The 15,000-nt window shown below is 38.6% G+C and overlaps 2 protein-coding genes across 7 annotated transcripts in view; one reads left to right on the forward strand and one right to left on the reverse strand.

The window, feature by feature from the left end:
* LOC138018642 (uncharacterized) overlaps nt 1-541 on the reverse strand; it is a 10,008-nt gene extending 9,467 nt beyond the window's left edge. The window contains exons 1-2 of the mRNA XM_068865337.1: nt 452-541; nt 1-384 (exon numbers count right to left, since the gene is read on the reverse strand). The exon at nt 1-384 is cut by the window's left edge and continues 7,811 nt beyond it. Of these exons, the coding sequence (XP_068721438.1) occupies nt 1-384; nt 452-541 (474 nt within the window). The remainder of the gene's footprint in view (nt 385-451) is intronic.
* The window catches only part of LOC138021436 (melanopsin-like), a 58,708-nt gene extending 53,071 nt beyond the window's left edge, over nt 1-5,637 (forward strand). For all 6 annotated transcript variants that reach the window (XM_068868317.1, XM_068868313.1, XM_068868316.1 and 3 more), the window contains one exon: nt 3,357-5,637. In XM_068868317.1, coding sequence (XP_068724418.1) covers nt 3,359-4,402 — 1,044 coding nt within the window. In that variant the 5' untranslated portion in view covers nt 3,357-3,358 and the 3' untranslated portion in view covers nt 4,403-5,637. The remainder of the gene's footprint in view (nt 1-3,356) is intronic.
* The last annotated feature ends 9,363 nt before the right edge of the window (nt 5,638-15,000 follow it).

Genomic DNA, 15,000 nt, shown 5'->3' on the forward strand with positions numbered 1-15,000 from the left:
GCGCTTCGAAGAGGAGGTTGAAGACGATCGAACCGACGATGGAGGTTTTTTGGAGTGTTGTGATCTTTGCGAGAGGAGTTCGACTCTCTCAATTTCTTGGTCCTTTATTCTTACTTTGATGTCTGCTAAGCATTCTAATGCGGCATCATTCAACCCGACATATTGGTCGTGTTCCCTTTGTTCTCTTTCATTGAGTCCTAATCTAATTAGCAGATCAATCAAGTTTTCATGTACGGTCTTGAACTTATCTAGTGCAGCTTGTAAACCGTCTTTGCAGGCGTTAAGTTTTACCAGATCCGCTGGTTCTCGTAAGGATTCATAGGCCGCATCTATACGGAATTGCTGCTCTTTCTTTTTTCTTTGTACCGATTTCAAGGTCAAATTCTAAGCCTCTTTCGGTGCGGTTTCGGTTGCGACGTTCCGATCGTTCTTCGCATTCTTTCGTACCAACGTGGCTGTTTTCTTTAGTTTCTTTGCTGTAACCATGCGCACCCTCAAATGTACTAACTTCTTTGACATTTTCTACTTTATCGGAATCCATTATCTAATTCCAGTTCATAAGTCGTCATGTAAATTTCCTTTCAACTGATTTGAGTTCTTTGAGTTCACTTAACCCTCATTGTTGACTGTAATGGGATCTTATTAAATCTCGGATCTTTGAGTTTCCCGTGTTGTGTCACGCGCGTAAATCAATGTTCGTGAAAAGGTTGACCAGAAGGATTGTTAGCTTTCTTCTATCTTTAATCTTCTGATCTTTACATTGAAGTGAAGCGGTCAACTGAAATGATTACGTTAAGAAATAGTCTAAGTATTTACACTCATAGCCAGATCATAATTACGATTGTTCAATGCGCACGTGGTAATAGAAAACTTACTAACGGAAAACTAGCTAAAAATCTAAATGTAGAATCACAGACTAATAAAATCATAAAACTAAATCAAGTTTAAATTATGGCTTACCAACGTTCGCGGGTAGTCACGTTCCGAAAATTTCCCTTTTTGATGTTCGACTTTTCATAGATCTTTCTCACAAGGGGTCTTAGATGGAACTGAAATGCGAGCTATATTATTCTTATTAACTAAAGGTGTCCGTGAACTTCACGTCAATCAAATCGGAAATAACTTCACAGCTTTACCGAAAGCTGTAACACTACTTGAAATGAATATGTCAAGTACTTGTTCTTCTGGCGTGGTTTACGATGACTGACCGAGTCCTACTGGACGAGGTAACAACTGATAACCGACATATTTATTTGATTTCTACAAGGAAATAAGAGACGGGCCACTTAATCCGGGTTGTCCACCATTTAAAAAAAAAACCCCCGGACATTTCGATTGGAATGTAAATGGCAAGGCTATTTGGTGTCGTAGAGCGGAAAGTCTAGTCCCTTAGTTAATTCGAGCGATTAGAATTTAGATATGGCAAGCTGATCGCAAGAGAATTTCCCATATCGGACTTCAACGGTATACTTTGAACCAGCCGAGGTTCAACCAGTTGCAGGCTCTAAATGGTAAACAACTCCATTTACTGTAGTGAATGTTTCTGAAAAACAGCTAGATTAGGGGTTATTTTTCCAACCATCCTCCAGTCCTGGTAATACAATAGAAGGGTTCAGTCTCAGCGTCTTCTCATCTTCTGCAAAACGTCATGCTTTAGAAAACACGGCCTTTTAAAACTGACACACTCGTATTTGCCAATCACCACAACTACCTCTCTCCGCCACCCCTCGGGCAATCCTCGGTCCTTTTTTATTTTGAAATTTTAAAAATTGAATCTTTGAAATTCCAGTTTCACGCGCAAAAAGTGGTGTTGAAATGCCCCGCTTAAGCATTGAAAAACAGACACAAACCTACTCTTCATCTAACTGTAAAACTCTACTTGTTGATGAGCAGTTACAAATACCGGCATACTAGACACTTCCGATTGAAATGCTCCACAGTCAAATACCCTATCTCATGGCACGGAATGTAGTCAAATGTCCAGGGTTTACCCAAGGTATGTTGAAGTTTCGAAATGATCGCCGCGTTTCTCGATGCTTTTTCTCGCGATTGAAATTTACGTATCAATGAGGTCACGTTTTTCCGCTGATTTATGTACTATCTACAAGTTCTCGTGGTTATTTTGACGCCACTTCTCTCAGTTGGGCTCAAATTTCATGCCATGCTAAGGACAGTTCAAAAGCGCGAAATTAGTCAGTATTTCATTAGTCCACAAACGAGCTTGACCATCATACACATAAGATCTAGCAAAAGGGCGCCATAAACTGACAAAAGAAATTGGTTTTTTGTTTCAAGGTAAGACTATCTTTATCGTGACACCTTAGTTGTATGAGCGAACCTCAAACACTAAACAAAGCCACAATATTGAAACCACGACAACAAGCCCACGTGGGCCAGAATAGTAATTTTTTTATAGAATGAACAATCCTTTTTAAAATTCATTTACGTATCTAAATAACGAATAGGTGAAACCATGGTTTTTTTGACTGGTTTATTTAGGGGGCGTTCGATTGATCGTATTCCGGAATAGAAATACATGGAATAGCAATTAGAAATCCTTCATTTTTGCGGAGATTCACATTAAAACTGTCAAACATTGTAAAATACGAATGCTTAGGAAATTTTTATACATTTAATTATAGATTCGCAGTACGGGAGGACTGTACTTTCCATTGTTGGAAACGAGGTCGCGAAAGATCCCATGCGTTTCATAACTTGAGTACACTAGCCTCCGGCTCGATTACTGTATCCCCATCTTATGTAACAAATTGATTGATTGATTGTATTTTCGCGGGGCCGAGGTGAGTTTTTTTGCCGTATTTTTCAAGTTTTGGAACTTCTTCCGAAAACCGTCGAAAAAAACAGCAGAACTTTGAAATACGATTTTTGTGGGTTACATAGGTTTTAATCATATTCTGCCCATATATATGTGAAATTTGAATTCTGTCTTCGGATTCTCGATATTTCTGATCACTGAGTTGCTGCAGTCTGGCTCAATGACCCTAAGACTCTCACGCGCATGGTCGGAAATTGGCGGAAGGTATAGTAATCATAGTACAATTGGAAAAGTCAAGATTCAAGGATGAAAACAAATTCGCGCGAAGTTAAAGAGAAGCACTATTCCATAGATTATTTTTTGTCTATTTATTACGGTTTCTACAGGATTAATTTTGCTTTGAAAGTTATATCTACCCACAGGTATCCTTTAAACTTGTCAGAATGTTTTCCGCGGGACAAGATGGGCTTTAACATGACAGTTACAGTAGATATTTAAACACTTTGTGTTAACTAACTTTTACATAAAACAATACACTCATATGTTTACTTTACGACCATGCGTGTTTCTTTTTTCATAGACATGGCAGCAAGTCCACACAATACCTCCAATAAAGACATTGGAGCTCTCGGTGATCCGCTTGGGAGAGGAGACATCGAAATATGGTTTCAGGTCATTCTTGCCGTTCTTATCTGCTTAACCAGTTTCTTGGGAAACTCGCTTGTTGTTTACGCCATTCATAAGGACACTCGACTCAATACCATTACAAACGTACTGATCGAAAACCTGGCGTACAGCGACATATTCATGGCGATCTTTCACATGCCTTTTTGGATTGTCAGTCTTCGTTTCGGGAAATGGGTTTTTGGTGATATGGCCTGCGAGGTGGCTGGCGTGACACAACTCATCTTTGGCATCGTGTCGCTGCTGACAATGACAGCAATTGCAATAAATCGCTACCTCAAAGTTTGCCGACGCCATTTATACACGACGTTTTTCTCCAACAGGAAGGCAACGTATGTAATAGTTTTCTGCTCCTGGATACTTTCCGTAGCAGTAAATACACCGCAATTGTACGGTTGGGGAAACATAACCTATCACCATTTTTTTACTGATTGCACTTGTGAATGGGCTAATCCCGACATTTCTTATATCATTGTCTTGGTTGCTATGACCATCTTCACTCCTGCTACCATCATATTTGGATGCTATTACGTGATATACAAGACTGTAAGAGCAAGTGCACGAAGAGTACAGGGCCATTTTGATCTACCTAATCTAGGCAAAAGCGAAGACAAGTCCGACGCCAAGGTATTAAAAACCTCACTTGTCGTGGTATGCGTTTACATCGCGTGCTGGACTCCACTGTCAGTCATCGGTTTCACGGAAGTTTTTGGATCCCAGTCCCCTCGCTTGGCGTATTTTATCTCCTACGTTGGGGCATACTGCAGCAGTATGACTAATCCGTTTATATACGGCATAATGAACCCTCAATTTAAACGGGCATTTTCTACTATTCTAAGACTAAGGGAGGATTCTCGACATGGTAGATTGTCTGGTTTGCCAAGGAATCGGGAATCAAATTCCCAGATGCAGGTGATTTCAACGCAAGGCATAAACCAATGAATTATCTTGCAAAGGATAAAAAAAAGTACATTCCCGTTTTCAGACTTCTAGTGAAATCTTCTGCGGCTTCTGCCATACGCATATTTTTCCTTGTTCCTTGTGTCGATGATTTTAAATAGACTTATTCAGTTTTGAAAATACGCATGTTGTTACTCAGTTGCAGCATGTTTCAAAAAAACAATATCTATTTTTCCTGATCCTGTTTCCAAAGTGCTCGTTTTTAACTAATTGGCTTTGTCCTATGTCAATTTTGCAAATTTTAGTTTTATCAAATGTGAAGAGACTCAGCGTCCTATGAATCGGTCCACGTGCATGTTAGTCGTTTACTGAGTGAGAAAGAGAGACAGAGAATTTAGGTAATTGGTTTAAATGATCCTCTTGACCTTCTAGAACAGAGATTTATTCAGTAGTACTTTTCATCTGTCGCTTCAAAGGGATTTCTCTTGGTATAGGTAGTTCTAGGTACCCACATGATTTCGAGTGTAGTTGGAATAAGTAATTAGCGGGGTAAATTTTACACAGTCGAACAAAATTTGAGAAATTGAAAACGTTTACGAGTGCTCATTGATAGTTCCAAATTGCACGAGAAAGTTCGTGTGATTATTTATAATAATAATAATAATAATAATAATAATAATAATAATAATAATAATAATACATAAGAAAACTCGAGATAGCTTATCCTAGTTAAGCAGAAAGAACTCACGCTTACCACGCCAAAAATTGAGTCATCCAGAGAGTGCCTTTGACTTTCCACTTTGATCATTGACCAATCAGAATGCTTGGTTTGTAACATTTTTGCTACACTGATTACCTCGTTTTTGCACTGTGTTACCCGAAAAATGCATTTCTTGTAGCCAATCAGAATGAAGAATTTTTTTCATGTTTTTTATTAGAGGGCGATATACGAAGTGAGCAAACACTTTGCCAGTTTTTACTCGACGGCGGGAGCCGATGAGTAGGAGCTTGCCTTCCCCATGCAATCCCTATGAGTCAAACTTTGCGTGTGTATGTATTTCTATTTTTACAACGACGCGAGTTCTTCAGCTCTACACGCACTGTTTAGAATGGCCAATCAGAATACTAGAAAGTTATTGTCAAATGAAGACAAAATAGGGAAACAAATTCATGCAAATTGATTAAAATGTGAGCAGTCTCCCGCTGAAGGGGTAGTTCTAAAAATAGAAGGATACGAGCAAACGTAGACTGATGTCTCAAGGATGTATTGCAAATGGAGGCTCTTGTCGACTGTGTTCTCCCGAAGTTTATTATAGCGCTTGGCTATACGCTCCTTCACCCTCCCCCCCCCCCCCCTCCCCCAACGTCTTGATAGTTCTACTTTACATTTGAATGAACTAATTTTTATACGAAAAACTTTACTCTCGTTTGAACTCGGAACTCGGAAATGCCCTATTAAAATGTCAGTCAGCTTCGCTTTGCGAGCAAACTCAGGAAGTCTGTGATTTAGATTTCCGGTGATATCATCGCTGAAAGAAGGAACGCGGTGTATTTTCAAGGTACGAACGTGTCGATATAATTACCACCTTGCTGTTCAAGGAGAAGATTCTTATTATGGGAGATTTTAACATTCATATTGACAACATCAACGATCCGGATGCCGTCAAGCTCTTGGATCTTCTTGAATCCTTTGGACTCCAACAGCAAGTAACAAGATCTACTCACACTCATGGTCGCATCTTGGATCTCATCATTTCCCATTTCTTTGATCAGATTGTTAAGTCCACGCCTGTTGTTGATTGCTTTATTTCTGACCACGCTTCACTTGTGTGCAAACTTAATTATTAAGCCTGAATCATGAGGGATTTATCCAGTGGATAGCGCTATCCACCCTTCGAACAACTGGGGCCAGAACTCATACTGTAACAGTCAACCAACCTTTGAAGTCTCAAACACTTGACCACTGTGACTTCAATAAGCAAATAACAATCACCACTGTAATTAGTACTCTGGGTTGAGCAATTACGGAAAAACTCCATGTATAGTAGCACGTTTAAGTACTTCAGAAAGAAGTATTGTATTACTCAATTTTTATAACTGACTTTTAAGTGCAACAAGTAATAGGCTTTAGAGGATGGTCAAGCTTTCTATTAGACCATACATTTCTTTAAAATTTCATCATAAACGTTTGCATAACAAAATCAACAACTGAAGTTAAAATGTAAGACAAATTCCATTGGATGTAAGTTGTACATCGCATTTCATTGATTTGATTCTCTATATTTAATTCACTTCTTCCAATGGAGGTTGAGAACAGTACAATGTAATGAAAACAAATGAAATTCGAGTAAAATTTTCAACCTACCTATAGAAAGGACTGCATTGTAAGACATAATTACCCTTTGCTTTGGCTCCAAACAAATCAATCCAAGAGTTTATTGCGAAGCTAGCCAAACAAACATACATTGTTCTGTAAAACCCTTCGCAGGAGTCGCCTCGGGGCCGAAATCGATTGCTCATGCTCAGACTTTCAACCAATGAAAAAGTTTATCCAAACAGATTATCCCAGAGTCGCTCGTTTCCCGACCTGCTGGTCAAGGGGAAGGAAGACTCTGGGAACGAGATTGCGTTGAAATGCATTGAAATTTCATTAAGCTCGGTTTTCCCAAACAGAATCATATTTTAACATACCAAACCTACCATATTCGAACGCACTCTTAATCTACGATTACTGCTAGTAATTAAGTAAAATGTGTTTGGTGCTGTATTTGTCTCATTCATCTTCTTTCAAAGTTCAATGTTTTTATTCAAGAACATGTGCTCATATACTTTGTTACAACCACTAGTGGTTGTTTAATCAACCCCACCTTCCCCTGCTACCCTTTTAAACCCTCCGCGTGCTTTCACTTTATCACTACCATTCATGTGACCTGAATAGTGCGTTTCTGTTGGCTATCACCCTTATGAATTATTAATGAATTGTACAATACTGTTAACTGATTACGTATAAGTTAATATACAATGTATCTATTATCTTATTGTAAGGGAAGGCTTCGGATATGGAGGGGAGGGTCCTTAGTAATTTTTTACAAATTGGGGAGGGTCAAACCTGTTTTATTCTCAACCCGGGGAGGGTAATAGTTTTTTTGGGCAAGGAAAAAATTACTCCATGTCGCTTCTATTTTGTATATACAAGCAAAGCTACCAGTGGAGATTAATCTAAATTATTTTACAGGTGTCGAAAAATTTATTTATCAAAAATTTATCTTCTCCCAACTAACATAATTTTCTCTCTCGACCCGTGCCCGCTTTCGCCCATATTTTGATGTTTCCGCGCGGGGTTCTGGTATAAAATCAGTCTCCGGTGAGGATTCGTCACTTAAGCTACTCGAACTTGAACCGACAACTCGATCTGGTAGATCACTATATTCGCCCTTTGGGTTCGGGAACCACCCTAGGTCTTTATCTTTCCACTTCTCTGGACCTGTGCTTTCACTTGTTCCCGCAGCCGATGTGCCATCAACTGAGTCAGAGGAGTAGCGGGCATCCTTTTTAGAATGGCGAGTCGGCAAACAGCCACAATAGCCACAAGTTGTTCCATCAGACCTCATGAAATCCTCGCATTCACCACAAGCACATTTCCTTCATTCTATACCTCGTACATCCTTGCCCATTTTCAAGTTTTCACCCTTCAATCACACACCACGCAATTAACTACTTTGTGAGCAGATGAACATGGTTATATAAGTAACACTTCCAGTTTGTTATTTCCACTTCCGGTTATTTTTGTCTTGGATAGGTTGAGGGGGGGGGGGAGGGGGAGGGTCAGATGTTTTTGTTTGGGTATTTTTGAAGGGTCATGCATTAATCCATTCCAGAAAGAGGGAGGGCTACGACTTTTTTGGAAAAAAAGATTCTTAAATACCCCGGCCCACCCCCACCAATAAAAAACGTACCTTGCCTAAAACAATATTTTTGTCAGCAATAAATATTTCAAGTCTTCTTCTTCTTCTTCTTCTTCTTCATATGGTCGACATTTCTAAAATTTCAGGCAAATTCTTTCTTGAAATGAAAATCTCCCATTGCACGAAATGCCGTCAATGGCCCCAATTGGATTGCGAAATAGAGCTTAGAGTGGAACACCATTTTCAATTTTGTGGATTGAGAGTGTGTGCTGCTAATAATCAGATGCCAGTTTCCCCATGCACTTAACCGCTGATTCAAAGCACACTGCTGGGGAGGCTATTCTCAAACGTCGGACAAGCCGTGTTCCTCGGCTGAGCCTTAGGGGGAACACAAGTTTCGACCCCTAAAACTCTGCGAACTATCAAAACGACTTCCTGGTTCATCTTGCTCTTCACCGAGTACAAGAACACCTCCACTAGGAATGACATAACCTAACGAAAAAAAAATTAAACCCGTAAATAATTGACACATCTCACATTTGAAAAACAGGTTTGAATTTGAATACTGCTTCGATTTGAAGTTGGGCTTAACAGCAGAACACCCTGTTCCTTATTTGCATACTGAAGAATTACATCCATTGTATTCCGACTCGTTCTTCAAAAAAAAAGGGCAGGGCATTCTGGGAAGTTATTTGGAGTAGATCATTATCATAAATGAAGACGGTACTCTGCCAGATGAATTTTTTCACATGGATCGACCGGCACCGATAGAATGTTGTCCTGTTTGTTTAGGAGGTCATCTTAAAGATCTCGTTTGCTCGTGAGTGACAGTTGAAATTAAGCTACCTATTTATACCATTATATATAAAGTAAAATCACCAGCTTGTTTGTGGACACTACAAAAGATAATTTGATTACGTGATATTAAGCAACTGAGTTAGGTATGGAGGAAACATGATTGAAAAGTTGAATTTGGCCGGTCCAATACGATCTGGAGAACAATAAGGAACATTCAGAAGAATTGCTTTTGTCATCGGGCATCCAAAGTGGCACAAAGACCAGAAGATTTTTGAGTAGACCGGAACGTTCATACCTGTTTTAAAATTTTGGCCATTTTTTTTAAGAGGCCATCTTTAAACAGCTGCCAAGATCCGGCATTATTCTCCCATGTTGCACAAATGTGATGCCATGTCCCATCTGCAGCTGCTACAGTTGTGTCCCTGCAAAGAGTCAGAGAAAGGATAACGAATTCATGTTTTCAGATGATTAAACAAAATTGATGTACATGATAAGTTTGTGGGGTACTATGATAGGAACGTAAAAGCAACTCCAGTTTTGAAATTCTCATTAGCTACTCAGTCAAGCTAAATGTTTCAGTGACAGCTTAGACGTGGATCTGGCATCATCAAAACGAGATTTGCCAGGTTTTGATAAAGAAAACTTAGCCTCACCTTAACCTCGTTTCCAGGGTGTCTCTTCTTCCGTTCCCGTCCAGGGAAAGTAAAGAAGAAAAACCCTGGGAGCGAGTTTGACTCTTTTCTACAAATTTTGGTTCAGTTAGAAAGGAACTCTCACCTTTCGTCGTCGTTAATACATAAGAGAAAATTCTGATAGTTGTGTACAAGCAATTCATTGCTGGTGCTTGTTGTGGAATAGTTGAAGGGCGTTCCTTCGTTCGTCTCGTCGTCAGTCTTCATCCAGAAACAAGCGGTGAAAGCTGAGAGATTAAATGTTAAGTTCTGGATCATGACGTAGGAGAACTCCACGTTATCGTTCGCAAACGTCAGAGAGTACTGGCCGCTCCGGCCATTTGAGAGAAACCTGGTATTTATACCGAGGCGTTGAGTATTCTTGTTGTGTAACCCCATTCGAAGTGAAGTAATTCATCTACTATGTCTATTCAAATTACCCCTCGAGTGTCCTTGTAAACTTAACCATTTTAAGGCTTGTGAGCAATGTTTTAAGCATTCTATACTCGAAGCAATCTGACAACCCATATATATATATATATATATATATATATATATATAACTGCAGACAGTACTGTTTCGGCCTTCTGGGCCTCATCAGTGCAGTGCTGATGTCTAGGATGGAGGTTGAGCTATAAAGCCACCCCAGATGTCCCACGCATGTGGTACATCCAAGTCATGCCAGAGTGCTCAAACTAGCGAGCTAGTGAGCATGCGCAATTGCTAGCGGCAATGACTCATCCTAGTAGAGTGCTCAATTTGGACATGAAAGCAAAAGCTTTGTAATGCCAAAGAGCTATATCTATATATATATAGATACGTAGACTTGAACTAGGTCAAAAACATTTATTTGCTACTCCGAGTTTCATGCTTCTCACGAAGCAATCATCAGGCAACTGCCAAAAAGAAGGAATACATGGTGTTTTACAGTGATTTTGAAAATAACGTTAGCAATTCACTATAGGCTGGGGTGCATAGCAACGGTTAAACAATACAAACTGTTTTCAGTGAGCTGCTAAAAATAAGCCTTAAATAATTACGCTATTGAGAAGGAATTTCTTTGCATGTCTGCAACTTGTTACAAGCTCATTTCTGTTGTTAAGGGTCGCCAAATCTGGTCTACAAATTATATAGTATTTCTCCCACAGACATAAATTACACTTCTTCGTTACATTTGAATAGGATCTCGCATGCCTAACAATCCGCCATTTAATGTGATAGTCGACTTTCTTGTCTTTCAAACCCCATACATATTTACTAAGTTCAGTGGAATTTCTGTAGCGTTCATTTCTAAAGGAACATGTGTGGTTTCTATAACGTGATTTGAATGATGTGTCGCAAAGACCGATGTAAGTTTGCTTTGACTGAGATGTTGTGACCTCTGCTTGATAGATGGTATTCCGCACGTTGCACTTTCCGTCTAGAGGGCAGGATCTTTTGTCACGGCAGTTGCAAGTGTTGATAATTTGAGCGGGTGGATTTGATGACTTGTTAATGACGGCTTTATTTTGGTTGGAGATAATTGTTTTTACATTGCTCATGCAGCTATAACTAATTTTGAGAGTGTTCCGGTTGAAAATTCTGTGCAAAGGGTGTGATTTTGGGAAGTGCTTGCCGATTAGGGTGAGGAAACACTTTCCAACTTTTGTTTTGACGTTTTGGCTGTACGGAGGATTGAACCAGGTGATGTTTCTAGGCCTATTCTTGCGGTGTTTGGTTTCTGGAGTTGTTTTTCTGTAGGTTAGATTATACAGAAATTCCACTGAACTTAGTAAATATGTATGGGGTTTGAAAGACAAGAAAGTCGACTATCACATTAAATGGCGGATTGTTAGGCATGCGAGATCCTATTCAAATGTAACGAAGAAGTGTAATTTATGTCTGTGGGAGAAATACTATATAATTTGTAGACCAGATTTGGCGACCCTTAACAACAGAAATGAGCTTGTAACAAGTTGCAGACATGCAAAGAAATTCCTTCTCAATAGCGTAATTATTTAAGGCTTATTTTTAGCAGCTCACTGAAAACAGTTTGTATTGTTTAACCGTTGCTATGCACCCCAGCCTATAGTGAATTGCTAACGTTATTTTCAAAATCACTGTAAAACACCATGTATTCCTTCTTTTTGGCAGTTGCCTGATGATTGCTTCGTGAGAAGCATGAAACTCGGAGTAGCAAATAAATGTTTTTGACCTAGTTCAAGTCTACGTATCTATTCAAAGCTCTGGTAAACCCATTGAGCACTTTTAGCTGATGATCAATTTATCACGTCATTTCATTATATATATATATATATATATATATATACAACTGTTAGTGAGTCTCTCAGGCCAACAAAGGTGTCACCACGTCAGGAGGATCTGCAAGATTCCTAGTCCAAACCTCACGACATGAACGACTGTAGTGAGTAAAAAGGAAGCGAGGACGGACAACTTCTGACGTTAAAAAGTTAAAAAATTAAAAATTTACTAAAACGTTTCGGTCAAAGACCTTCTTCAGTTATGACAACTTTTGAATAAAAACGAAACTTAAATAAGATTTAGGCGCTAACAATTACACAATACCAAGTGACAGCTGTCAAAAAAATATATAAGATTGCATCTATTTCTATTTGTAAGAATTTCTTTGTGGAATCTAAATCTTTCCTTAGCTTTAAGACGGAAAAAAAATACACCATTCATTCCAGTCTTTCCTGCGATTCTAAAAACGTTATTTATTTAGCCTCTTGCAAGAAATGTCGCCTGCAATATGTGGGATCTACCACCACCGATTTTAGAATTAGGTTCCGTAATCACAAGTCTGCTATGCTTACCAACAAAACAACTTGCGAAGTAGCAGTGCATTTTAACAAAATCCCACATACCCTAGATGATTTTTCATTTCAATGCATTGATCAGGTGCAGGCTTCATGCAACTCTGAAGAAATCGATAGGCTTTTAATTACAAAAGAGGCTTATTGGAGTGCTCAGCTGTTCTCTCTAGCACCCCACGGCTTAAATAAAAGGAAGGAATTTCATTCAAAAAACAGAATTTGTTACAATTAGTTTCCTTTCCCATAGTGTACATTCCTACATGATTAACCGGTTCTAAGGCCCTTTTCTTGGATTTCGTCAGGCCCTTAGGTTTTAGCTGAACTCAAAGGCCCTGGCCGGGAAGCTCATTATGATTTATATTGTTTAAGGGCCCCTCTAGGGGTTTTGTTAATTTTTTTGCTTCACTAATTTAGCTTTTTTGTCATGTACAAATTAGCACCACTTTTTGTTCTTCTTTTTTGCAATCTTATATATTTTTTTGACAGCTGTCACTTGGTATTGTGTAATTGTTAGCGCCTAAATCTTATTTAAGTTTCGTTTTTATTCAAAAGTTCCTTTTTACTCACTATATATATATATATATATATATATATATATATATATATATATATATATATATATATATATGCTTCTTCTAATTTGATATTTCCTCCCCAATCCCATGTTGTGTTAATTCATGTCAGAAATTAACACTTGAAACGACCATGGAGATGCGGAGTTACCAAGAACCAGTCAAGGTGGTACTATGATCAAGAAATCAAATATTTTTTCTTTGGACTTTAAAACTATGTTATCTAAACTAACGGTGACCCAAGGTTTAAGCCTTTTAAGGCTTAAACCTTTTTTGGAATTAAAATTCCAAAAAGACACCTGTTTATTTGAACTGGAATTTTCCTATTTAATGGTTCGCCATGAACGGCAAAGACCCTTGAACTGGTCTGCAGTCTGTCCTACCTGGGCCTCGTTGTCTTCTATTAAAGGTTCGTGCTTGGCGTCTGGTGCCCTGGTGTACAAAAGAAATAGAGATGCATCTCAGGCTTAATGGTTAAGATGAGACAAAAATGAAACTGAAGGTGTGATTGTAGCCAGAAAATAACGAAAGGCCTCTGCGTCTTCATTTGATGGCCTGTGGAAATATAAAAATACAATTAAGTACAGCCATACTCTTTTACTGATTTTAATGCAACACGTACAATTGCGCCCCAATATACAAGTACAAATATTGCTTGTTTTTTTGAAAAGTTCATCTAAAGAACTGAACAGTGAATTTTTCTGTTATATTCATAACCTACACAAAGATCTGGGATTCAGTTGAATAGGGAAACTGAGGAGCAGAAGAAGACCAGAAAGAAAAGAAAAAGAAGTATGATTTTTATGTATCAAATTTCTCGACAATGTTTTTTTGCATAGCCCTGCTGATAATGTCTTGGACTATTAGCTCGTCTCACAAATGTAATAACGCATGAATAAAAGTCACTGTGTAGTTGAATTTTTTTAACTATTGGTCCAGCGGAATTATGTTTCCAAAGTCAGAGTAACTGGTTTGTGGTTAGAGCGAAAGAGAAACCACACAGCAATCATTAAAACCCGGTTTAAATCATGTGGCATACACCACGGCAGGTGTTCCCTCGTTTGGCCTTAGTGATCTTAAAATCGACCTCGAACGTGGCTAAAGGACCAAATTGAATTTTAGAAAGCTGGAGAATATAAAAGGAGATACATGAATATTTTGCCAAGGGGTGTCAAGATACCGTCAAAGAATTGCGATCGAAGTGGAGATCAAGAGACCAGAATTTTGAAGACAATCAACGACGGCTGCTGGGGTGAATCCCGAATTTGGCCAACACCGATTAGTAATATTTGTACATACGGGAAAGAAAGTACTAGAATTAAATTCAGGGAATGATCACCTGTATTATACCTAAAACATCAGTGCATATTGTCTATGAATGGGCGCCGGGCCAAACTACTTTCAAATCATCGAGAAAACCAAGACAGTTATTTATTTTTGTTCCAAACAGATTTGCAAAAAATATATCCTACTGCTACAGTTGATTTTTTGACTCATCTGTCACAATTTTACAAAGGCTGTGAATTTAATGAAGTTCGTATTTTACCTCGGCACTCAAAATGTTGAGTTCTACATATTTATCCGTTCATTAGATAATGGTTTATTAGTCAGAACAGACGGTATCCATCAAATTGGGATACGTTTGATATAAAAGATAGTGATCGGAGAAAACAATTTGGATTAACACTACTCTTTCAAACACAACTTGGGTCACGGACAGAGCAACTTGTCCACTCAGTTGCACTGAAGAAGCAGATGAAACCATTTTCTATTATATGTAGCGTTCAAGGGCTATTTCAATCACATTTAAAATGAATTAGCCAGTATCAAAAATACCATAATACTCTTTGTTTTTCCCTCCAAAATCTTGCATAAGCATTG

Source organism: Montipora capricornis, chromosome 10 (genome assembly GCF_036669925.1).
Source record: "Montipora capricornis isolate CH-2021 chromosome 10, ASM3666992v2, whole genome shotgun sequence".
NCBI classification, from domain to species: domain Eukaryota; kingdom Metazoa; phylum Cnidaria; class Anthozoa; order Scleractinia; family Acroporidae; genus Montipora; species Montipora capricornis.